This window comes from Triticum urartu, chromosome 2 (genome assembly GCF_003073215.2).
Source record: "Triticum urartu cultivar G1812 chromosome 2, Tu2.1, whole genome shotgun sequence".
Lineage (NCBI taxonomy): Eukaryota > Viridiplantae > Streptophyta > Magnoliopsida > Poales > Poaceae > Triticum > Triticum urartu.
Window position 1 is genome coordinate 644,365,048 of NC_053023.1, and position 24,527 is coordinate 644,389,574.

Sequence of the window (24,527 nt, forward strand, 5' to 3'; positions counted from 1 at the left end):
CCAAAAACCTTATTGCCAGCGCCTTCTTATATCGTTAATTCACAATTAATTAACCATTCGTAAGCGGCAAAAAAAGATTCGGCTCGGCTCATTCCCGCAACCCGCGACACGCGCGCTGACGAGGCGAGACAAGGTGAGCCGGGCGGTGGGGGAGGAGGAGCGCGCGTGTACAGCTCCTATTTCCAAGCTCCCAATAACAAGTGGTAGAGCAATCTTTATAAAAAGGTCTCACTCTTTTTACTGTAGCACTACGGGACTAAACTTTCCACACTTTTCACCACTTGCCGTACACATGCATGGGCCTAAGAGATTAATTAGGGAATATTGTCTTATATGCACCTAAGTCCATGCATAATCCATCAATGTACCCCTCTTCTCACGGTCTGGATGGTGGAAGCCCGCAGTTGCGGTTTGATAGAAGGATTAGCATGCTTGGCGTTTGGCGAAAGCAACTAATTACTTTGTTTCACAATTTTTTCCCTTCATTTTCTCTTTCAAATGCTCATTTGGCGGAAGCAAGCAGGCTGGGTACTAGTAGTTCATTTGTGCTGGTGGAAGCTAGTTCAAATGCTTAAGCAAACTACTAGTTCGTGCTTCAGTTGACTAAAGCTAGTTCAAATGTTGAGCTAGTGCACATACCAAGAGCATCCGGATTAAACAACTGATCGCCAGCCGTCTGCTGTGCCCGGTTCCCCTTTGCGACTTGAATGCTCATCTGGACAACAGTTGACTGAGAATTAAAACGGGAGGTTCCCCAAGGTCGCAACCCTGCTCCTCTGTGCTCACGTAATTGCTCCGTATTTCTCAAACATCATTCAGTTCACCTACCCTTTACTTTTGTAAACCGGCATCATCTCGTGTCGCGACTTTGCCGATAATTTCCCGTTGGCACCATTCACACACGAGACTCCACCCACAGATGCGAATCATGTGGCCGCTCGCTTTCAGTGGCACAGTACGTATTTGGATGAGAGAAGACCGGCGACACGCTCCCAGTTTACTTAACACCGGAGTATGCGAAAACTGCTGGACTAAAAGGATAGCAGCCAACACGTTTCGTCGAGGGCCTAGTTAATTAAAGGAAAGGAAAAAAATTCAGGCGAAGAACAGTAGAATAAACTGGAAGGACCTGGCCAGAGTAGACCTGGAGCCCTGCGGATGGACGACGCGATCGACGCGGCAGACGAACGCACGACCGAAACAGCCACCGCCGGAACCGACCCACGGCGCGTAACTCACGTGCGATCCGCTCGCAGATCACAGTCGTGGGAGCGGGCGTCGGATGTGCTGTCGTACCTTTTCTTCGTGTACAAGTCACTGCTGGGCCCGTTCCAGCGGCTGCGCGCTGCTGCGCGCTCGTGCAATCGTGCTGGATCTGCTCTTGTACTCTCCTTGATGTGTTGTGTTGGTCCGATTTTTCGCATTTTTTAGAAAAGACTTCTAATCTATTCATCTTTAATCACGGCAGTACAACGAACACCAAAATAAAAATTACATCTAGATACGTAGACCACCTAGCGACGATTACAAGCACTGAAGCAAGCCGAAGATGCGCCGCCGTCATCACCCCTTCATCGCCGGAGTCGGGCACAATTTGTTGTAGTAGACAGTCGGGAAATCGTCGTGCTAAGGCCCCATAGGATCAGCACACCAGAACAACAACCGCCGCCGATGAAGAATAACATAGGTTGGAAGGATTCAACCCGAAGACACACGAACGTAGACGAACAACGACGAGATCCGAGCAAATCCACCAAAAATAGATCCGCCGGAGACACACCTCCACACGCCCACCAACGATGCTAGATGCACCGCCGGAACGGGGGCTAGGCGGGAAGACTTTTATTCCATCTTCAGGGAGCCGCCGCCGTCTCGCCTTCCTGAATAGGACACAAACCCTAACAAGACAGGAAAAAAAGATTGAAAACGAAGCCCTCCCGCCGGCCCTTGACAGGATCCACTGCGCCCCCATGACCCTAGGGCCACCGAAGACGAGGCGAACATGCGGCGATGCTGGAGAGAGGCAGAAACCCTAGCTTTCTTTCTTGAAGGAGGAGGAGCTTTTGATTTTTTGTATTTTTCGCACTTTTTGTCAAGGCGAAGCTAGAGTAACTTTCGGCGGCCTTGTACTTGGACCGAATACACATGCCAGTACCATGGTTTGTTTGGATTCATAGGTTAGAGTTAGTTTGGGTTAGATTGGACTCAACTAACCCAAAATATATCCAAACAGACTAACCCATCCAAAAAATCTAACCCACCCAAAAGGTGCTTATTTGAGTTAGTTCTTCTCGGGACCATTAAAAACATTTTTTTTCTCTTGCTCTCGCCGCAACAGATCCCTCCCCACTTCCTCTTCCTTCCTCCCTCTCGCACCGTCTGTGAAGGCACCTCGCCATATCCGTGCTCCATCTAACTCTGCAATCCAAACACCTCTTTGGTTAGAGTTAGTTCAGGGTTAGAATCTAACTCTAATCTCTAACTGAGTTAGAGTATCCAAAACAGGGCCTATGTAGTACCTTCAATTATTGTCTACATTTCCTTAATACTAGTATATATAATCCAGATGCATCGTCTGGATTATTTTTCTTTTGGCATGGCATCGATTGGTGTTTTTTAGCTTAACCGGTGTTTTCTTAATTGCGCATCAAATGGTGTTTATGATCAAGTGATTAGTCACTGGCTTGTTCCAACTGGCGCTCTCTTCAGTCGCCGCCAACATGGGCCCAGCTGGTAACCTCGCTTCCCTTCCTTGACGGGCCGAAGCCCAAACCCGGAGCTGAAAAGTAAGCTGGACGTCTAGCTGCTACTCTCCCCCAGCCGCAACCCGTGAAGCGGCCGCGTCTCCTTCTCCCATCCCCTTTCTCTTCGTCAGTTCATCCATCCCACCCCACCCCGGATCTCGTCACGCATCGCCGCTGATCCCACCTCCCTCCTCGCAGCCACTCCCCCGGCCGCCTCTCAGTTAGATCTACGCGCGTCCCCGCCCACATTGCGCGCCGCCGTTTACTCCGATCTCCTCCCCACCACCACCGCCACCAGTCTCCGCTTCGCTGTCCCACTATCGTTGACCGATTCCGCTCGCATTTTTATTCGGAAGGCTTTCCTCGGATGCGGTGTTGATGAAGTGAGCCCTCGCAATGGCCGAGGACGCCCACGAGATGCGCGATTCCTCGCAGCCGCCTCCGGAGCAGGGCCCGTCCGTTCCGCTCGCCGGCGAGGCGGGTGCCGAGGCGGCGCCGTCGAGCCCGGGGACGAGCGCGGCCACGCCAGCGTCGCCGCCGGCGCCTCGGGAGCAGGGCTCCGTGCAGCAGTTCGCCGCGGTTTCGCTCAGCGAGGAGGTGGGCGTCGAGGAGGTGGTGTCGAGTCAGGAGACGAGCACGGGCACGTCGGCGCCGCTCCCGACGCCCCGACAGCAGGGCTCTGAGGCGGAGCAGTTCGCGGCGGTTCCGCTCACGGAGGAGGTGGTTGCGGAGGAGGGGGTGTTGAGTCAGGAGACGACCACTGAAACGCCGGCGCCTCCCTCGGTGCCTCAGGAGCAAGGCTCAGTGCAGACGTTCGCCGCGGTTTCGCTCACCGATGAGGTGGGTGTTGAGAAGGGGACGTCAACTCCGAAGTTGAGCACGGGCACGCCGGAGCCTTTGCCGGTGCCTCAGGAGCAGGGCTCTGTGCAGCAGTTCGCCGCGGTTTCGCTCAGCGAGGAGGTGGGTGTTGAGAAGGGGACGTCAACTCCGAAGATGAGCACGGGCACGCCGGAGCCTTCGCCGGTGCCTCAGGAGCAGGGCTCCGTGCAGCAGTTCGCCGTGGTTTCGCTCAGCGAGGAGGTGGGTGTTGAGAAGGGGACGTCAACTCCGAAGATGAGCACGGGCACGCCCACGATGCCGCCGGATCCTTCGCCACCGCTGAGGAGTAGGCATCGGCCTCCGGGAGTGCCAGCTGACGCGCCGCAGGAGGTGGTGCGGGCTGTGGATGCGGCGGTCATGGGCAATCGTGGGGGCAGGGTGGACTGCCTCCTCGAGATGGTCTCTGAGGGGCAGGGCGAGTTACCGCACTCTGTCGTCGATGTTCTGCTCGGAACCATGGGCGGCGTGGATGGTCTCGATGAGGTTAGGGACACCACTGGCACTGGCACTTCCCCGAGCATCATGTCCAACTCGGGCGCCGCCATCACTGCAGCGGAGCTCCTGCCTCACCTCCCCTGCAGCGAGGAGCCTTCACCACGCACTCGTATGGCCGTGGGCCTGCACGCCGCGCTAAGGGCCTGCACCCGCAACCGTGCCATGTGCTCTTCGTCAGGCCTCCTAGCTGTACTCCTTGAGTCTGCAGAGAAGCTGTTCGTTGGAACAGGCGGGGGTAGTACTAGTAGCTGGGACGGGACACCACTGCTTCAGTGCATTCAGCTCTTGGGTGGCCACTCGCTTAGTGTTAAGGACCTCCATTCCTGGCTTGGCTTGGTTAAGAAGGTGCTCGGAACAAGCTGGGCCACGCGACTGATGCTGGCACTTGAGAAAGCTATGGGTAGCGAGGAAGCAAGAGGTCCTGCTGCAACGTTTGAGTTTGATGGGGAGAGCTCTGGTCTGCTTGGTCCTGGAGATAGCAGGTGGCCCTTCTCGAGTGGCTATGGATTTGCTACTTGGATTTATATAGAATCATTCTCGGACACACTTAGCACAGCAACAGCTGCTGCTGCCATTGCTGCTGCTGCAGCGGCAACATCTGGAAAATCATCAGCAATGTCAGCAGCTGCAGCGGCCAGTGCCCTTGCAGGAGAAGGTACAACACACATGCCACGGCTTTTCAGCTTTCTCTCTTCGGATAACCAGGGTGTGGAGGCTTACTTCCATGGCCAATTCTTGGTGGTGGAGAGTGGGGGCGGGAAGGGTAAGAAGGCTTCTCTGCACTTCACTTATGCGTTCAAGCCTCGGCGCTGGTACTTTGTTGGGCTAGAGCACACAAACAAGCATGGTTTGCTTGGGAAGGGAGACAGTGAATTGAGGTTGTATGTGGATGGTAGTCTGCATGAGAGCCGTGCTTTTGATTTCCCGCGCATATCGAAACCACTGGCATTTTGCTGCATTGGGACAAATCCACCACCAACTATTGCAGGCCTGCAGAGGCGTCGACGGCAATGCCCATTGTTTGCCGAAATGGGCCCCATCTACATCTTCCGGGAGCCAATAGGGCCAGACAGAATGAGTCGGCTGGCACTCCGGGGAGGAGATATACTTCCCACTTTTGGAAATGGTGCAGGTTTTCCATGGAAGGCAACGAACGACCATATTAAGAACATGGCAGAAGAGAGCTTTGCACTGAACCATGAGATTGGGGGCTGCTTGCACCTTCTTTATCACCCTAGTCTTCTCAGTGGCCGTTTTTGTCCAGATGCTTCCCCTTCTGGTTCAGCAGGTTCTTTCTATTTCTTCTTTTTACATTAATGTTACTACGATCGTTTTCTTTTATAAGCAGTACATTCTATGTTTATGGAGAATTAAATTTTGATTTAATTTACCCAAGTTGAATAGCTATGCAGTCTTGCAGGTAGAGAAACACTTTGTAACTTAGAAACTGATGCCTAAATTTTTGCTAAATCTCAGTTACATTTTTAGGCCTTCGGATCAAGATCCAACTATTGTCATTTCGCTTCACCCCATTTACAACGTAAAGACTGAAATTGCAGTTAAGTTTGATTAAAATTGCACATTTTCAACACTGCATTTTTTGGTTAAATGATGTGCAATTTTAGATGACTGAGATTTACAGAAGTTAGTCAACTGAGAATCAGCTAAACCATTTTTTTTCTTGGGCAAAACATAGTACTATTACGTTTTTAAGCCATATAAAGAGGTGGCGTCAATCATCCGCACAAGGGATAGTTACTATTTTAACCCTTCAATTTTGGATGGGTCTTTCTCTGGACCTTTTAAAAGGAAAAAACTACAGGGGAGGCCCTTTTGAATGTCCTATCGTGGTCCAGCAACTTTCTCATTCTGGCCCTATAATAAAATTCTTTTGAAAGTTTTGTACGATCACAAATTGTAGCCTAGAAATTGTAGGATCCAAAATAGGCCTTTCCAAGAAGACAACAGAAGATGCATCATACTGGAAAAAACAAGGGAAAAGATTAGAGAATTGCCATCAGCAAGGCATTCACTCTTACACAGAAATCAATATTTTAGTCATGAGTCAGTTCTTTAATCTATTTTTTTATATGATCCATAAAAACAGATTGGGTTCCACTATCAACTGATAATGGAACAAAAACAAGAGAAAACATCCATGTGCAAACTTCAAAGCTATTCAAATAGGTTCAAAGAGGCCTAAACAACCGTGGCCACTGCCACATGCAGTAAAAGGGACGCAAAAGTATAAAGTGACAAGCTACAAAAGGACACATCAACATCACATTATCTTGAGTCATCTAAATATTTGCTACCAGTAATTGACAAATCACTGAGTCAGGATCACATTGTCTTGAGTCATCTATACCATTTTCAGTGTGCAGAGCTATTTGATAATCCTTCTCCACTATATTGTATTTGTCATTGAAATTTGAATGTTGAATTTTTCAGTTACTTCTGAATTTGATAATCCTTCTCCACTATGTGTGTGTGTGTGTGTGTGTGTGTGTGTGTGTGTGTGTGATTTTATTGATACTTTCTTCTGTTAAATTGCAGGAACTCATCGAAGGCCTGCAGAGGTTCTTGGGTTGGTTCATGTTTCACCTTGTGTGCGGCCTGCGGAATCTTTGTGGGCCTTAGCTTATGGTGGTCCAATGGCTTTACTTCCATTAACTGTGAGCAGTGTGCAGATGGATACTCTTGAGCCTGCACTTGGTGAATTGTCGTTGTCACTTGCCACTGCGTCCCTTTCTGCTCCAATCTTCAGGATTATTTCCCTGGCCATTCAACATCCTGGCAATAATGAAGAATTATGCCGTACATGTGCACCTGAGCTTTTGTCACGCGTTTTACATTATCTGTTGCAAGCATCTTCAAAGCTGGGAAGTGGAGAAGAAGAGGGAGTGACTAATGAGGAGCTAGTCGCTGCAATTGTATCTTTGTGCCAATCTCAAAGAAACAATCATGAGCTTAAAGTGCAGCTTTTCAGGACTTTGCTGTTGGACTTGAAGATGTGGAGTTCATGCAACTACGGTTTACAGAAGAAGCTTCTGTCCTCACTTGCAGACATGGTATTTACTGAGTCTATTTGCATGCGAGATGCAAATGCGTTGCAAATGCTTCTTGATGGCTGCAGAAGGTGTTACTGGGCGATTCGGGAACCAGATTCAATCGATAACTTACCACTTACTGGAACAAAGAGATCCTTGGGTGAAGTGAATGCTCTGATTGATGAGCTTTTGGTTGTTATTGAACTTCTGCTAGGAGCAGTATCTTCCGCGTCTGCTTCGGATGATGTTTGCTCTTTGATTGGATTTATTGTTGACTGCCCACAACCTAATCAGGTGAATGGCACCTACCATTGCAAGTACATTGACTGTATGCTCTTAAAGATTGTATGTGGTTGCACAATATTGTTCTTTTGTGATATGTTATATACTACCTCCTTCCTAATATGTAGGTCCTTTCAGCATTTTTTCCATCCAAATATTTTTAAGTTTGATCATCTATAAGAGAAAAAGTACTAGCATCCAAAACGTCAAGTTGATATTACTGAATCTATAATGAATTATAATTCCATGATGTATATTGATTTATTTTGGATAGGAGGACGTATTCTCTTATGAAAGTGTAAAAAAGTATGTGTACGATCGCCTAATGTGGCTCGCTTAATCGACAATCTAGTATGAAGCTGTTTCTTATGATCTTATGAAATGTACTCGTTGGCAGGTAGCAAGGTTGCTTCACCTCATCTATAGGCTAATTGTGCAGCCTAACATTTCTAGAGCCAACATGTTTGCTCAGTCATTTATATCTAGTGGTGGTGTGGAAGCACTTCTCGTTCTTCTACAGCGAGAAGCTAAAGCTGGCAATAACCATATTTTGGACAATAGTGCAAATTTAAGTGAATGTTATGTAGTGAGTAATGAGGGTTCTGACGCAAAAGCTACGACCGGTGAAGGATATTACCAGGATGATGAAAGTCAGTTAGCTGAACAGCATGAATCCATTGTTCATGAAGACACTGAACAGGAAGCTGCAAAAACAAATGGTGCTTCTTTTAAGATGTTGGGAGCAAAAATAGGAAGAAAGATTTCTAACTCTGAGAATCAGCTTGTAAAGAATTTGGGTGGCATTAACTTCTCAATTACTGCTGATAATGTCCGGAATAATGTATACAATGTTGACAAAGGTGATGGAATCGTTGTTGGAATCATTCGCATTCTGGGTGCTCTAGTTGCATCAGGACACCTAAAATTTGCCTCGAGTCCTTCAAATCCAAATTTACCCGATGGTCTTCTGACGACAGTTCATGACGAAGGAAATACTATGTCAGAAGACAGAGTATCACTGTTACTTTTTGCGTTACAGAAAGCATTCCAAGCAGCCCCAAGGAGGCTTATGACTGCAAATGTCTATATGGCTTTAATTTCTGCTGCGGTACGTTGATTACAATTTCAGTTGCCCTTATTTACGCAAATGCCCCCCCCCCCCCCCCCCCCCCCCCCCCCCCCCCCCCCCCCCCCCCCCCCCTCCCCCGGGACACACACCTACAGTCGAAAGTTTCTGCCCTTTGATGTTGTTGTCTTGAATGCAGATTAATGTTTCTTCAGCTGATGAAAATCTGAACCTATATGATTGTGGCCACCGTTTCGAACACATTCAACTTTTGCTAGTGCTGCTCCGCGCGCTTCCGTATGCACCAAGGTCGTTCCAAGCTCGTGCTATACAGGTGCGTTTTATTATTGTGCATGGTTCCATTTGTCGTGTCAAACCTACTTTGTCTGCTTTGTGCTAGTTTTGAACTGCCATTGATTTCCCTCATCTTAACAGAACCCAGCTGCCCATACAGGCAAGGGAAAACTTGCCCACTGAGGAGAGTCGATTGATTCTATCATGTGGGCAAGGCCGTTGCTAAGGCTAAAATTATATCATGTTGTGTCCACAAAATAGTTTGAAATAAATGCTGCATACTCTTACAACAATTTTACCTTTGTGTTAAATAGACCCTCATAATTCTGAATTCATCTTATGCTTTCAACTTTTCAAGACAAAATAACCAAACACCTAGCTTTGCTAACCTTTCTTTCCTGAGCTATTGCTTATGTGAGCTAGTTTTTCCTCGCCTTGGAAAGCAAGGTGGCATGGGATCCAATCATGCCCTCAGGTTTTGGAGTTGTAACTTTGGTATTTTTCAGCTTCATTTATGCAAACCATTCTCAGTCAAACCACATGCATACTTAGCAGTGGTCAAGGTCATCAGTAAAAGTCAGCGGAGAACTCAAAAGAGCAATCTACAGATATCTGTGTTATTTGTGTAGTGTAGGTGCGCATTGATGATGTCATGTCGCCAAATACTTGCACGTCTGCAACTCCGCCTGCTTATATTTCATGATCTCTGTTAATTTTGTTTGCTCTATTCCATTGTTGATTTTTTTTTGTAACCTTGTTTGCCAGCTTACCTGCTTATTTTCTTAGGGTCTCAAAATTTCCTTCTGTATCATTTCAGGATATTCTGTTTTTGGCTTGCAGTCATCCTGAGAATAGAACCACAATGACCACAATTGCAGAATGGCCAGAATGGATTTTAGAGGTTTTGATTTATATTCATGAGGTAAGTATCACAAGCTTTTGACATTATTTCATGTTCTAATTAAAATCATATAGAATGCACTAGTTTCATCGACTACATTTTGTACTGTTTTCTACCCATAGCTCTAATTCAGATGTTTACAATTATAGAAGGGTAGTAAAAAATATGTCGATGGTGTAAGCATTGGTGAGATTGAAGACCTTGTACATAATTTCCTGATTATCATGCTGGAGCATTCAATGCGACAAAAAGATGGGTGGAGGGTAAGATAACTTCTTTTCCAGATCAATTTACTCAGAAACGCTTTTGCTTTTGGGTCGTGCAACCTTCTTTCTGGGTTTCGTTGGGTTGATTGTATCACTACCGGCTCCGCCTTGTAACTTGAAAGATTTTGCTATTGCTGTGACAACATAGGATGTGGAGGCTACAATTCATTGCGCAGAGTGGCTTTCAATGGTTGGAGGATCTAGCACTGGAGACCAACGGTTGAGGTACTCTCTCTCTCTCTCTCTGCATGTATATGTGTACGTCCGTAAAGCTGAACTACAATCTCGGTACCTGTTCTTCTTAGGCGCGAACAGTCATTACCAATTTTCAGAAGGAGATTATTAGGTGACCTGCTTGATTTCTCTGCCAGGGAGCTTCAAGTTCAGGTAAATGCTCTTTTCTCGACAAGATTTTCTTGCATTCTTATGCATGTCCAAGCTGTTGTTTCTTACATTCTTTGCTGTTACTACTTGCTTTAGTTGATTTCTCTTTGTCATGTGATGTAGCTTGTTTGGTCCTGGCCCATTTTAAGCCCTCTTTGTATCACCCAAAAGAATAGAAAAAACACAGTAAAGGCAGGAACAGAAAAAGTGCATTGATACCACATAAATAGAAATTTCGTACTTCCTCTGATCCATATTAATTGACGCTGCTTTAGTACAACTTCAGCGTCAATTACTATGGATCGGAGGGAGTAGCATTTTCTTCTGGTTTAAAGGGTTTTTATAGGAAACGATTCTGGGTAGAACACCACAATTGATACCTTGGCATTTCCACAACCCCATTTGAACACGCAAGCGACACTTTGCACCTAGATGTAGCACTACTAGGCCTGGGCGTTCGGTAGAAACCGAAAATTCGGTTAGTAAAACAGGAAACCGAAAATAGCAAGCAAAAACAGCTAACCGACATCTCGGTTAACCGAAAATTCGGTACGGTATTCGGTTTTATACCGAAATCCATGCTTTTAGTATTCGTGCTGTGCGTGCAGCCGCGGCACCCTCTTATAGGCGAAAATACCTGCCACATCTCCTCAAGCGGGCGAGGTGGGACTAAAGGAGCCAAATACCTGTTGTTCTCCTGCCGCACGCGCAACACCCGCACGTGAGCTGGGGTTGGGCCTTGCATCCTTGTAGCCTTGTAGGCCATCCATCCTTGCATGCACTTTGTCAGGGAGGCCCACGTTTTTCCTTTGTTTATTCATGCACGATGCGGTTGCTCGCTTAAAGCTTAAGCGATCGTGGGCGCAGCCTAATAAAAAAAGAAACGATCGTGGCGCGTGACTCTCTGTGTCGTTGGCTGCGCCTGCTTTTACATTTGTTCGGTCTTTCTTCGGTTAACCAGATTGAAAACCAAACCCACCGAAGTCTATTCGGTTAGTAGACAAGAAAACCGAATATTTCTGTGACAGTAGAAAAAACTGTAAATCCGGTTTATTCGGTTTCGGCTTCGGTTCGGTCTTTGGTTCATCGGTTTTTATGCCCACCCCTAAGCACTACAACGCCAAGAACATTGCACTGTTATTTATGATGTTACTGGGACTGCATATATCCAACTCTATTTGTTTTTTCTTTTGAACTTGAACAATAACTACCATGCTACTAATGTTACCTTGGACTTGAGCAATATCCAACTCCACTTTTTACTTTATACTTTTATCTCTATTCGTAATGTGCCTTCCTTTTGCGTGCCCTACAACAGACTGAAGTAATTGCAGCAGCTGCTGCTGGTGTTGCTGCCGAGGGCTTGTCTCCTGAAGAAGCAAAAGTGCAAGCAGAAAATGCTGCTCACCTCTCAGTAGCACTAGCAGAAAATGCAATAGTTATCCTCATGCTTGTAGAAGATCATCTGAGGACACAAGGCCAGCATTTTTGTGTGTCCCGTGTACTCAATAGTGTTTTTTCTTCTGCCTCCATTGCTTCGTCTGCTCCCAATCGGACAAATTCATTGAGCAGAGCTGGTAGTGAGCATATGGATACTGGACTCTCAAGGCGGTCATCTTTGTCCAGTGATGCTGGTGGCCTTCCACTAGATGTAAGAAGTGCAGACTGCAGACATTTATATTCAAGTCAGTTATTGGCATTATTCTGATCAAATGGATATTTATTTCTAAAGGGATTAAAATTTGAGTACTTTTACATTTACCTTTATACGCAATATGAATAGATATGTTTCCTTCAAGATGATGTGTCATGTTGTTGGAAAATCATGATATTAACCTGGATTTAGACTTTTAGATTGATTTCATACTTTACCCATGTTCCTGGAACCCTAGCATATCATTTACTAGACTTATATAGTACTCCCTCTGTAACTTAATATAAGACGTTTTCTGATACTGTCATAGACTCCAAAACATCTTATAAAAAGTTAGTGGTAGTAGCTATTGAACTCCTCATGGCTAGGATATGTAGCAAAAGTTTTTTTTTCAACCTAGTCAGCTTGCCCACCTTGTCCTGCATTGGCATTTAATTGCATGGGGAATGCTAGGATATTTCTCATTACAGGTACCGATCATGTTTGATCTACTGCAAATTGCATGTAGAATAGAGTGTAAGTTTTTTGTTAACAGATTATAGATAGGAAGGCACATTCCACTTTAATAGAGGTGTTCTACAAGAAAGTTTCTTGTAGTCTGTCTATTATTGTGCACAAGCACTCACACGTGGCAGCATGGAATACCTGTGAAGTTGATAAGCACTACTGGAAATTAGGTTCCCTTTTTAAGATTTACCATCAATTTTGGTATTTTTTCTGGTTACCTAATGAACCTGCATGTAATTCAGTGTTCCTTTATGGCTTATGTATAATTTTAGATATTGCAGACAGATTGGCAGATAGTTTTTAAAATTTATTCATATGAATGCTGCATTTATTCTTGATTCTGTGTGACCAAAGCAGGTGCTTACTTCTATGGCTGATGCAAACGGACAAATTTCTGCTGCCGTGATGGAACGCCTTACAGCAGCAGCAGCAGCTGAGCCATATGAATCTGTCAAGCATGCCTTTGTGTCTTATGGGAGCTGCATTGCAGATCTTGCAGAAAGCTGGAAATACAGAAGCCGCTTATGGTATGGTGTAGGCGTTCCATCCAAATCTGATTTATTTGGTGGTGGTGGAAGTGATTTAGAATCTTGGAGATCTGTTTTAGAGAAGGACTCAAATGGGAATTGGGTTGAGCTTCCACTTGTGAAGAAATCACTCGAAGTGCTGCAGGCACTCTTGTTAGATGATTCTGGACTTGGCGGCGGTCTTGGTATTGGAGGGGGGTCTGGCCCTGGTATGGGGGTTATGGCTGCACTTTATCAATTGCTAGATAGTGATCAGCCATTTCTTTGCATGCTCAGAATGACTCTTGTTTCGATGAGGGAGGATGACAATGGTGAAGGTGATGCTCTTTTGAAGAACACTAGTATAAAGGACGTCATATCAGAAGGAAGCCTGGTGCCATTTGATGGCAACAGTCACTCATCTACAAGGAAACCCCGGCCTGCACTTCTTTGGAGGTACATACTATGCACCATCAAGTATCAATTATCAAAATGGAATATGTACTTTTTCAACTGCAGGAAAAAAAGATATACAAACTATACTTTCCCATTGAACTACCAGAATCCATTTCGAGAGGAAAAACGTTAACAAAACTCAAAGTTCACTTGATACCTTTTAACTGAAAACTTTAGGAGAAAATCCATTTAGCATAGCAGAGTCCTGTGCTAAGAATCTCTGATAGGAGCTGAACATTTGTATATAAAATGCGTTGGAATAGTCTTTCATGTTGAAAGAAATCTTCTTCATACTGTTTTGCCATTATGTAATAATATCCAGAACTTTGATGGAAGGACAGTTGCCTTAATATATATTACATAGGTGGTCAGCCTGTCTATTCTGGGCTACTGTTATGTCAATTTTGATTTTACTAACTCTTATAACTGTACAGTGTGCTTGGCCCAATCTTGAATATGCCTATTACTGAGTCGAAGAGGCAGAGGGTGTTGGTTGCTTCTTCTATTCTCTATTCAGAGGTGAGTTTGTTACTTTGCCTTGCATACAAGCATGCCACGCCCTAATAGTCAATTTCATTCCACGCTCTATTCTTTGCCTACGATTCTAATGCCAAAGAATAATCTGTCTGTGCGAATTTGTAAAGCTACTGTGATTTATTAATCATTGTGCGATAACTTAGTACATAAATGTTCATCACGTTACACTTTCTGTAACTTCTTATTTATTAGAGATAGTAATCTGGACAGTAAAAATATCATATATGTTCATGCTATCTTGCTCGTGATGCAGGTATGGCATGCTATTGGCAGGGACAGAAGCCCCCTAAGGAAACAGTACATTGAGCTGATTTTACCACCATTTATAGCCATCCTGAGAAGGTGGCGGCCACTTTTGGCTGGTGTTCATGAGCTAACTTCTTATGATGGTCGGAATCCACTCATTGCTGATGATCGTGCTCTGGCAGCAGATGCACTACCCATCGAGGTACTAACTGGTTATTTGTATCCCGTCAATGAAGTTACATAGTGTTAATGCTGAATTCTGCATCAGTGGTATATTGCACTAGCAAAATATGGTGATATGTGTTATGCTTGTTTTACTCGTACCCTCTCTCTTTAAACTGGGAAACAGCAAGTCCACGGAATATCTTGTTATTTTGCTTACCTTAGTCCATAAATGGAAGGTTGGATGGGTCCAATCACCCATAGACTCACCATAAGCTGATAATCTTAAAATAGTCTAACATGATTTATCTAGCTTCTCCTAATCTGGTAATATGATTCACACCTGTTGACACTCGCCCTACTTTCTGATCCATCTTATATTAGTCTCTCAGTGTAGCTATTATCTGCTTGACTTTTTCCCCTTACGTATTTGGCAATTGGTTAGCATTTTTGTTGTGGACACTTTGATATCTAACTAACCTGAGCTCATGCGACTAAATATTCAAATGTGCTTCGTGCCATTTATCATATGCTCATAATTTGTCACAAACTTTGATGAAAAAATGCTGTTGTGTCTTGGCTAGTTTAAAGCTAACTATCAGATGTCGCCAGGCTGCTCTTTCAATGATATCGCCTGGCTGGGCTGCTGCTTTTGCCTCACCCCCAGTTGCAATGGCATTAGCCATGATGGCTGCTGGTGCCTCCGGAACCGAAACAGTAACACCTCGAAGGAATACCTTGAGTAGGCATGACACTTCTTTGCCAGAGCGTAAAGCAGCAGCAAGATTACAGACCTTCTCAAGTTTCCAGAAGCCTGTTGAAACAATGCACAACAAGCCTGGGTCCATCCCAAAGGACAAAGCAGGAGCTAAAGCTGCGGCATTAGCTGCTACACGTGACCTCGAGCGGACTGCTAAGATTGGTTCAGGAAGGGGTCTTAGTGCTGTAGCAATGGCAACATCAGGACAGAGGAGAAGTGCAAGTGATATCGACCGTGCAAAGAGGTGGAATACATCTGAAGCTATGAGTGCTGCTTGGATGGAGTGCCTGCAATCAGCTGATTCTAAACCTGTTTCAGGAAGAGAATTTTCAACCCTTTCATACAAATATGTTGCAATTCTTGTTTCTGGTTTTGCCTTTGCACGGAACTTACAGCGAGTTGAGGTAAATCCACTTGGAATATTTTCATTTCCGATGCTTAGAATTTACTCCCTCCGTTCCTAAATATAAGTCTTTGGAGAGATTCCACTATGGACCACATATGGAGCAAAATGAGTGAATCTATACTCTAAAATGCATCTAGATACATCCGTATGTGGTCCATAGTGAAATCTCTACAAAGACTTATATTTAGGAACGGAGGGAGTATCATACATCCTATAAATTTTTGTTCATGATGCAGATGGAGAGGCAAACACAAGTTGATGTGCTGAATCGGCATCATGCATCAACTGGAGTTCGAGCATGGCGGCATCTTCTTCACTGCCTGACAGAGATGGGAAGACTATATGGACCTTTTGAAGAACCCCTGTGTACTCCTGATCGGGTATGTACAATATAGCTAGTTTATTTATTTTATCTCTGTTTTCGTGCCCAGCTTCTTTATCAAGACACACACTTTGTTGACCGGTACATCTGGGAGTAGTTGAGTTCTTCTCATGTAAGATTCTTCACATCTGCATGAAAAGAAGCACCGTGTCAAAAGAGAGAAAAAAGCTCTAGGACAAATCCTGATATATCTTTTCACTCCTGCATTTTGCAGATTTTCTGGAAATTAGATTTTACTGAAGGTTCTTCAAGAATGAGAAGATTTATGAAAAGGAACTATAAGGGATCTGATCATTTGGGTGCAGCTGCTGATTATGATGATCGGAAGCTTCTTAGTGCTGATGTGCAATCAAATGAATGCAACCCCAAGGGTGCAGATTCTTCATTAACAGACACCATTCCATCAACTGCGTCGGTGGTAATTGCTGAGGCCATGTCAGTGGATGACAGAAATGAGGACATTGAGCAGTTAGAATCCGACACTACTCACAACAGTGCTGATCAACTTCAGTCCTCGTCAGCAGATCAACAATCGATGAAAAAATCAGTAGATTCAAGAAGTTCTGGTATTTCTGCCGATCGCAATTTGGTTCGATCCACAGTTGTTGCACCTGGATATGTGCCAACTGAAGCTGATGAGAGAATTATAATTGAACTTCCATCATTGATGGTGCGACCATTGAAAGTTGTGCGTGGAATCTTCCAAGTAAGCACTGAGAAAAGTTAATGCTTGCCCGTTACGAAGTTCTAGTGCCATGAACAGTCCTGAAAATGTGAAGCTGAGCTTTGATGGTGTTAGAGTTTAACTTATCTTGTAGGCATCTTTAATCTAATGTGTTCTTATCTAGAATTCCGAATTTCAAAATTTAGGGTCCGTTCTCTTAAGATTGGCTAATTAACAATTTAGCTACAGTATATCACATACGTTGCAGTTATTACCAATAAAGGTCGCACTAATTTAACACAATATTTTGCCATAGAGTTTTATTCTGTAGTTCAACGGTTTCTCAAAATTACTGTACCATTTCATTTGAAGTAGTGCAATAATATGGCGAGTTTCTTCTTTCCTTGATGTAGCATGGAGTTCCGTAGCAGGCTACAAACTGTTGGCACTTCTGTATGGATGGATGAGAAAGCTTCATGCTACCTCATTATTAATAATGACTAAAATTGCTTCCTACTTCTGATTTATGTATTCTCTAGTGTAATCATCTATAATCTATCCCTTGTAATGATATATGTTGTGTTAATATTCCATTGTCATGCACTCCTTGTGTGTTCTAGTAAATGTGTACATGAAAACAAATCTGTATTTTTTTTATGGTATCCAAACATATGCACAAAAATATGATGTCAATATGCGTATGGGTGCACCCAATCTGCTTTGTGCTTAACCACATAACCTTTTCATATGAAACTATGACTACGGAATCACAAGGATCTATATGATGGAATTATTCTCCTTTTTCTTCAGTTCCCACTTAAGCTGTTAGCTGGTATCATTCACTCCTGTAATTTTGTTCCCAGGTAACATCAAAGAGGATTAACTTTATAATTGACGAGCATGCAAGTGACAGTAATGTGGATGATCATGCATCCACTAGTGGCCAATGTTATCAGCAAGATAAAGATCGGAGCTGGTTGATCTCTTCTCTACATCAGATATATAGCAGGCGGTAAATTTTATATTCTGATCTGGTTCTAATGTTAGAAGTTGATTCTTCCATACTCCTATGATGCATATATCCTGTTCTGTTGGAACAGAAGGTGTCTATGCTTTTGGACTGAATAACTGTGCAGCATCATCTGTGAATCACCACACCATGTAGTTTAGAGTTTATTTTCCATTTACTCATTTGGTGATTTTGTTGACTTGTTGCAGGTACTTGTTACGACGAAGTGCTTTGGAATTATTTATGGTAGATAGGTCAAATTTCTTTTTTGATTTCGGGGTACGATCTTTATGATACTCTACTATAGTGGTTTAGGTCCATGCCTGACACCGATTAATAACTTCCTTACACTTTTGTGTCTGAATTTCTTATACTTTATCTAGGATATGGAAGCACGCAAAAATGCTTATCGGGCGATTATTCACACCAAACCACCTAATTTGAATGACATTTTTCTAGCTACCCAGGTTAGTGCAATGTTTTTTTCTCCTAATCTCCAGTGTTGTCACTATGCAATGATGATCAGCAGTAATCTATAATATTTTGTTCAGAGAGCTGAGCAAATCCTTAAAAGAACTCAGTTGATGGAGCGCTGGGCTAACTGGGAGGTACGCAAACATTAAATATGTTTCATTTTTTTTTCATTTTTGTTGTTGTTTCAAGATCTAAATATGTCCAATTTCTTCAGATTAGCAATTTTGAGTACTTGATGGAACTGAACACTCTTTCTGGGCGCAGTTATAACGACATAACTCAGGTCAGTTTGATGCACATAAAGTTTGTCTAGCCTAAATGTCTAATAAAGTAACCTATCATTCAACTAATCTTATATGCTTGTGCAGTATCCTGTTTTCCCCTGGATAATTGCTGATTACCAGTCCAAAGTTTTGAATCTGGATGATCCTTCTGCATACCGTGATCTTTCAAAGGTTGATCTCCTGCTATTATTGCTTCTATCTTTTCCCTAATTGTTTAAACTGCTAACCGTAGTGGATATTTGATGCAGCCAGTTGGAGCACTAAACCCAGAACGACTAAAGAAGTTCCAAGAACGGTACTCGACGTTTGAGGATCCAATCATCCCTAAGTTTCATTATGGTTCACATTACTCCAGTGCTGGCACGGTATAATCTTCTTTGTATAGCTGAACCAAATGTTTATCTATAATGTCAGCTAGGTACTATCTCCCGCTGAAGGATTTCCAATCGTATTCTACTCTCTGGGTCTCTGTAGTTCTCAATAACTTTTAGCTCAATCAATTTGTAATGTGCAGACTAAAAGATGATATTGTAATTACTGTAGAAGAGCCTACATGTTATGCTTGCACATGGCTTTTCCTACATCAGTGAAAACTCTGCATGTGCATCGTATTAATATTAAGATACGACTGTTGATAGGTTCACCCTTCTGAATAATTTTGGTTGGCTACCGGTCTGCTTTTGCTGATGCTGTTCATTTGGTTAGGAGACATGACATCCAATATTTAATTACCGTTGGCCTAAAATTCTATTCTGTACCCCAAGTGCTTTTTTTGATGCAAAACCATTTGAATTTTTTGTACTGATAACTTATATTCATTGCAGGTCTTGTATTACCTTTTCAGGATGGAGCCCTTTACCACATTATCTATACAATTGCAAGGTGGCAAATTTGACCATGCTGATCGCATGTTTTCTGACCTTTCTGGTACATGGGATAGTGTTCTGGAAGACATGAGTGACGTAAAAGAGCTAGTAAGTTGTTGGTGTCTCTCCAGTATGTTTTCCTGGATGTTGATTGGGTGGTACAGACATCCATTCAAGGTTTGCTCCAATTTTATTATATGGTGATATTTATGTAGGTCCCAGAGATGTTTTACCTCCCGGAGGTATTTACCAACATAAATTCTATTGACTTCGGGACAACTCAACTTGGAGGAAAGCTAGGTAAATGCATTTTCCCCTGTGTAGAAGTACGTATCATAATACATGATTGCAGAGTAATGTAATACTGAACAGCATTGCAGATTCTGTAGAGTTGCCTCCTTGGGCCGAGAACCCTGTTGATTTTGTCCACAAACACCGGAAGGCTCTTGAGAGTGAGCATGTTTCGACTCATTTGCATCACTGGATTGATCTAATATTCGGGTACACTATTCTATTCTATTTTACTACTTTTGCAACCTATTTCTTCATGGAATGTTGTGTGCTTGAGCGCACGCTCGAATATACCCACCATAATTTGGTGGAGACTGTTAACTAGTATAATATATTTTATGTAGGATGACCATGCTTATATGGCCAATCTAGTAGGTTTAATCCATGTGACCCATAACTCTTCTGTATCTTTCTTTCTAATGTATTCCCTCCGTTCAGAATTACTTGTCGCAGAAATGGATGTATCTAGACATATTTTAGTTCTAGATACACCCATTTCCGAGACAAGTAATTGCGAACGGAGGGAGTACTAAGATGCAAAGCTTCCATATGATGATTGTACCTATGATGGTTTGAACTTTCTTTCAAGCATTACCTTTTTGTCACCATTAGGATGTTATCTCTTTTCCCATCAGTATAACCTAACCTCATAAACTCAACCCCCTTTTTGGATCGAAATCGAGCACTTTTGATGCTTAAAAAAGCATAAAATCCTTTGGATGGAGCATCCTATTTTTAGTTTGGAAAAAGATTGATGTAATGTAGCAAGATGAAGGATCTGGATTTTCAGTATTGGCAAATTCAACCTTTGTGTTTTTGTGCTTATATTTTGTGTATGACATCCATGAATAAGGTAGGACACCTGGTTACTTGCTTTATGAATATCCTACTTATGTTTTGCCTGCACAATGTCTATGCACTGCCGTTTAATCATGGATACTTCCTTTTGCAGATATAAACAGAGGGGTAAAGATGCGGTAATGGCCAACAATGTGTTCTTCTACATCACATATGAGGGAACTGTTGATATTGACAAAATTGCAGATCCAGTAAGTATTATTTATTTGATTTGGTGTTACATGGTTTTGAACCAGTTCCATTTGGCTGCTGATATTTTACTGAAAATGCTTAAGGTGCAACGGCGAGCCATGCAAGATCAAATAGCCTACTTTGGACAAACACCGTCTCAATTGCTGACTGTCCCTCACATGAAGAGAAAGTCATTGAGAGATGTCTTACAACTGCAGGTACTTTATATTGGCCGATGTATGAGTTCAAGTATTTTTTTAATTAACCACAATTAGTTATATTGGGTTTGTGTAGCTAATTGAGTTTTGCCTTTTCCCATGCTAGAAATGGGAATGCATTGCCATGCGAAGAAGTGATATAAAAAAAAACTCTGATCCATAATAAGTGTCGTGGAACTAAAACCACGACACTCATTATGGATCCGAGGGAGTAATAATCTAGCTATAGTTCTTCATTACAGAATTTTAGGGTATGGTTGTTCTTTGAATTTAGTGTATCTCCATTTTGTTTATCATGCTTCTTGATAGACGAGCACTACATCCCTGCAAAATAAATACTACCTCCGTCTGGAAAAACTTGTCCCAAGCTTATTCCTCAAATGAATGTATCTAGCACTAACTTGATGCTAGATACATTCATTTGAGAGACAAGCTTTTTCGGACGGAGGGAGTACGTAATAAAATCGACAACCACTCTTAACAGCTCTTACTGCCTTTTTTGTTTTTGCATGACCTGACCCTCATGATTTACTATGCAGACCATATTCCGGAATCCAAGTGAACTTAAATCTTATGTACTGCCTAATCCAGAACGCTGCAATGTCCCTGCAAGTACTATGCTTGTATCGAATGATTCTATTGTAGTTGTAGATATAAATGTGCCCGCGGCGCATGTGGCACTTCACCAGTGGCAACCAAATACTCCAGATGGCCAAGGGACACCTTTCCTTTTTCATCATGGTAGAAATGCTGCAAGTTCAACAGGTGGTGCATTCATGCGTATGTTCAAAGGATCCACTAGTTCTGGAGAAGATTATGAGTTCCCAAGAGCTATAGCGTTTGCTGCTTCTGCAATCCGTAGTTCAGCTATTGTTGCTGTCACTTGTGACAAAGACATCATCACTGGTGATTATTTTTCTCACTGTTTGTCCTTTGGATTTATTATCTGCATACTAACACTACCTTTGAAGAAACCTCAAATTTAGAATCACCCGCAGAAGATACAAAAGAAAAGGCCTTCAGGATTGACACTGGCTTTATTTGTTTTCACACCTTATTATTGACTTTGTATCTTCTGTAGAGTTGGTTTGAAGCTGAATCTTTAGTGTAAATGTAGAATACCGCTTCCTCTATCTAAATAATTTTTAAGATTTTTTGGTAGATTTTTAGACCAAAGTGCACACCCCTAATAATGCCATTCTAGAATTTTGTTTCTTATTATCAATTCTGCTATGATACTTTTAAGCCGCTTCTATTATTTGGTCTTTCGATGCTGCTGCTAATGCCATCTCTAATACCATTTTTTCTTAACAATAGGTGGGCATGCGGACTGTTCGGTGAAGTTGATCTCCCCAGATGGAGCAAGGACAATTGAAAGTGCTTCTGGGCATCTTGCTCCAGTAACCTGCCTTGCACTTTCCCCTGATAGCAACTACCTTGTGACAGGGTCTCGAGATACTACAGTTATACTCTGGAGGATTCATCAGGCAGGCTTTATACATAAGAAAAATCCTCCTGAACCTCCACCTGCAACACCAAGGACACCACACAGCCCTCTTCCTACTAGTCCTAGTAGCATGAGCATCCTTTTAGAAACCAGGAAGTGTCGAATCGAAGGTCCTATGCATGTGTTAAGAGGACACCTTGGAGAAGTAATTAGCTGTGCAGTTGGTCCAGACTTGGGACTTGTTGTATCCTCGTCAAACATGTCTGGTGTGGTGCTACATTCTTTGCGAACAGGTCGGCTGATAAGGAAGATTCATGTAGCGGAGGCGCATGCTGTATCCTTATCTTCTCAGGGAATCATATTGGTTTGGAGTGAATCAAAGAAAAGATTATCTAGCTTCACAGTCAATGGAGTCCCTATTGCTACCTCAGTTCTATCACCTTTTTCTGGGGGAGTTAGTTGCATTGAGATTTCTATGGATGGTCATTTTGCCCTGATTGGAACTTGTTCGTCCAGCAATTACAAGTGTGAGGACAATACTGAGGTAGCAGATCGTGAGCCCAACAAATCAAGTCGCAAGGTTGATATATCTGAGCAAACTGAAATCAGGCAATCTGTTAACGTGCCTTCGATCTGCTTTGTTGATCTGCATAAACTTAAGGTTAATAAACAAACAAATCTAAAACAAGTTTCTGATTTACGTTGTTTGTCATTTGATGGAAGTCTTACCAGAAACGTTTTCCTGCTAGGTGTTTCATACACTGGAGCTTGGAAAGGGCCAGGACATCACAGCAATTGCATTAAACGAAGAGAACACTAATCTTCTAGTTTCTACTGCCGATAAGGGCCTAATGGTTTTCACTGATCCTGCTGTGAGTATACTACATATGTCATTATAAATTTTGCATCAGCAATCCAATTTTACCACCTTATATGCGAGCACTTGACCTAATTAGAATGTTGCTAGTTGCATGGAAGTTTGACTTGTGCAACTTTGAACCTTCTTTCTGATTGAATTGGTAATGTTGCAGTTGAGCCTGAAGGTAGTGGATCAGATGCTCCGCCTTGGCTGGGAAGGTGACGGACTTCTTCAGTCATGAGAAAGCCATCGATGTTATAAGTCATTACTTGCTTATAGATTGGTGACGCCCATTCGTTAGCATAGGTAGGAGCAGGGTACTGAAGCAAATGGGTGGAATATGTCATATGTACAAAACGAAAAAAGCAATAGGCGTTGCGAGTTAGGCTAGGTCGTATACTGTATCCAACTGGTCGTATAGTCAGAGATAAAGAGGGAACGCGTAGACTTGCTGAGCAACAGTATGATCCTTCTGTTGCGTCAGTTTTGCCTTGTAAATTCTCGGCCGTTCTGTAGAGTGCGTGAATAGATACTTAGCATCTTTGCCAATGTAATTTTGGCTGGTCGCTGCATACCATTTTGATGTGAGTTTTGACTGTTGGCAGCAATAATTAAAGAGTGTTGAAAGGTGTTGGACTAAGTTTTTTTATCAGTTGTGATCTGCATGGGCGGCTGCAGCCCCTATTCATCATGGTTACCTTGCCTTATTTCCCTATTGAAGTCTTGTATTGTTACATTCTTTTGACTGCGTTCTGTCATTACTTTGTTAGGGCTATCTTGTCGCACATTGACCTTTGAAATCTCTGCATTATTTTCCAACCGTTTTTTTTTGCAAAAGGGCCAAAAGAATGGTAGTAATATATTTTACTCAAATCAGTGCACAAAATTGTCCCATTAACTTACCATGTGCCAACCTCCCCACTCACTATCATTATGAGCAGTGGAGCATGGCACTGGCCACGGTTCCATTTTCTAGAATCCTCCATCTTTTCCATTCTAGCTTGTGAGTTGTTGAAAGTTTGCCACATTTGTTTTCATATATATTTTTAGCAAAATAAAAACAAATATAAAAATCCCAGAAACGAATATGAAAGCAAATTCTGCTGGAAACGAGTACAATGCAAACATAGTACCCCCATCAATGCCACACCCTGACCATCGAAGAGTGAAGTCTGATTTGAACCCTGAGGTTGTAGAAACAAACCCTCACGTCTAAATTCCTGAAATTGGTACCCTGTACTCTTTCATCCTGGTGGAAATAAATCTTCAGCCATTTTAGGGGTGGATTTGATGATGTGGCATTGAGAGGCTGGGATTGTTGACTTTGACCGGTATAGAGAAAAAGGAAATTTAATGGCGTGCCGTAATATTCGAACACGAAACCCGCATGGCACATAGACGCGGAGTGT

General features: G+C 43.0%; 1 protein-coding gene across 3 annotated transcripts; it reads left to right on the plus strand.

Annotated features, from left to right (window-relative positions):
- The first annotated feature begins 2,817 nt into the window (after nucleotides 1-2,817).
- LOC125539390 (BEACH domain-containing protein C2) lies at nucleotides 2,818-23,758 on the plus strand. 3 transcript variants are annotated; one of them, XM_048702832.1, is made up of 31 exons: nucleotides 2,821-5,406; nucleotides 6,675-7,462; nucleotides 7,848-8,558; nucleotides 8,716-8,850; nucleotides 9,628-9,732; nucleotides 9,861-9,974; nucleotides 10,126-10,202; nucleotides 10,283-10,364; nucleotides 11,680-12,012; nucleotides 12,877-13,484; nucleotides 13,919-14,003; nucleotides 14,275-14,469; nucleotides 15,042-15,593; nucleotides 15,832-15,975; nucleotides 16,192-16,683; nucleotides 17,505-17,653; nucleotides 17,860-17,929; nucleotides 18,034-18,117; nucleotides 18,202-18,258; nucleotides 18,339-18,407; nucleotides 18,493-18,579; nucleotides 18,657-18,773; nucleotides 19,233-19,382; nucleotides 19,490-19,574; nucleotides 19,655-19,775; nucleotides 20,518-20,614; nucleotides 20,699-20,812; nucleotides 21,352-21,718; nucleotides 22,130-22,920; nucleotides 23,009-23,131; nucleotides 23,291-23,758. In XM_048702832.1, the coding sequence occupies exons 1-31, from the start codon at nucleotides 3,141-3,143 to the stop codon at nucleotides 23,357-23,359; spliced, it is 9,237 nt and encodes a 3,078-aa protein (XP_048558789.1). In that variant the 5' UTR covers nucleotides 2,821-3,140; the 3' UTR covers nucleotides 23,360-23,758. The 3 variants fall into 3 exon arrangements, 2 of the variants coding, with proteins under 2 accessions (XP_048558789.1, XP_048558790.1); XM_048702833.1 differs by having other exon boundaries at nucleotides 12,880-13,484; XR_007296843.1 differs by lacking the exons at nucleotides 20,699-20,812; nucleotides 21,352-21,718; nucleotides 22,130-22,920; nucleotides 23,009-23,131; nucleotides 23,291-23,758 and having other exon boundaries at nucleotides 2,818-5,406; nucleotides 19,647-19,775; nucleotides 20,518-20,545.
- Nucleotides 23,759-24,527: the final 769 nt, after the last annotated feature.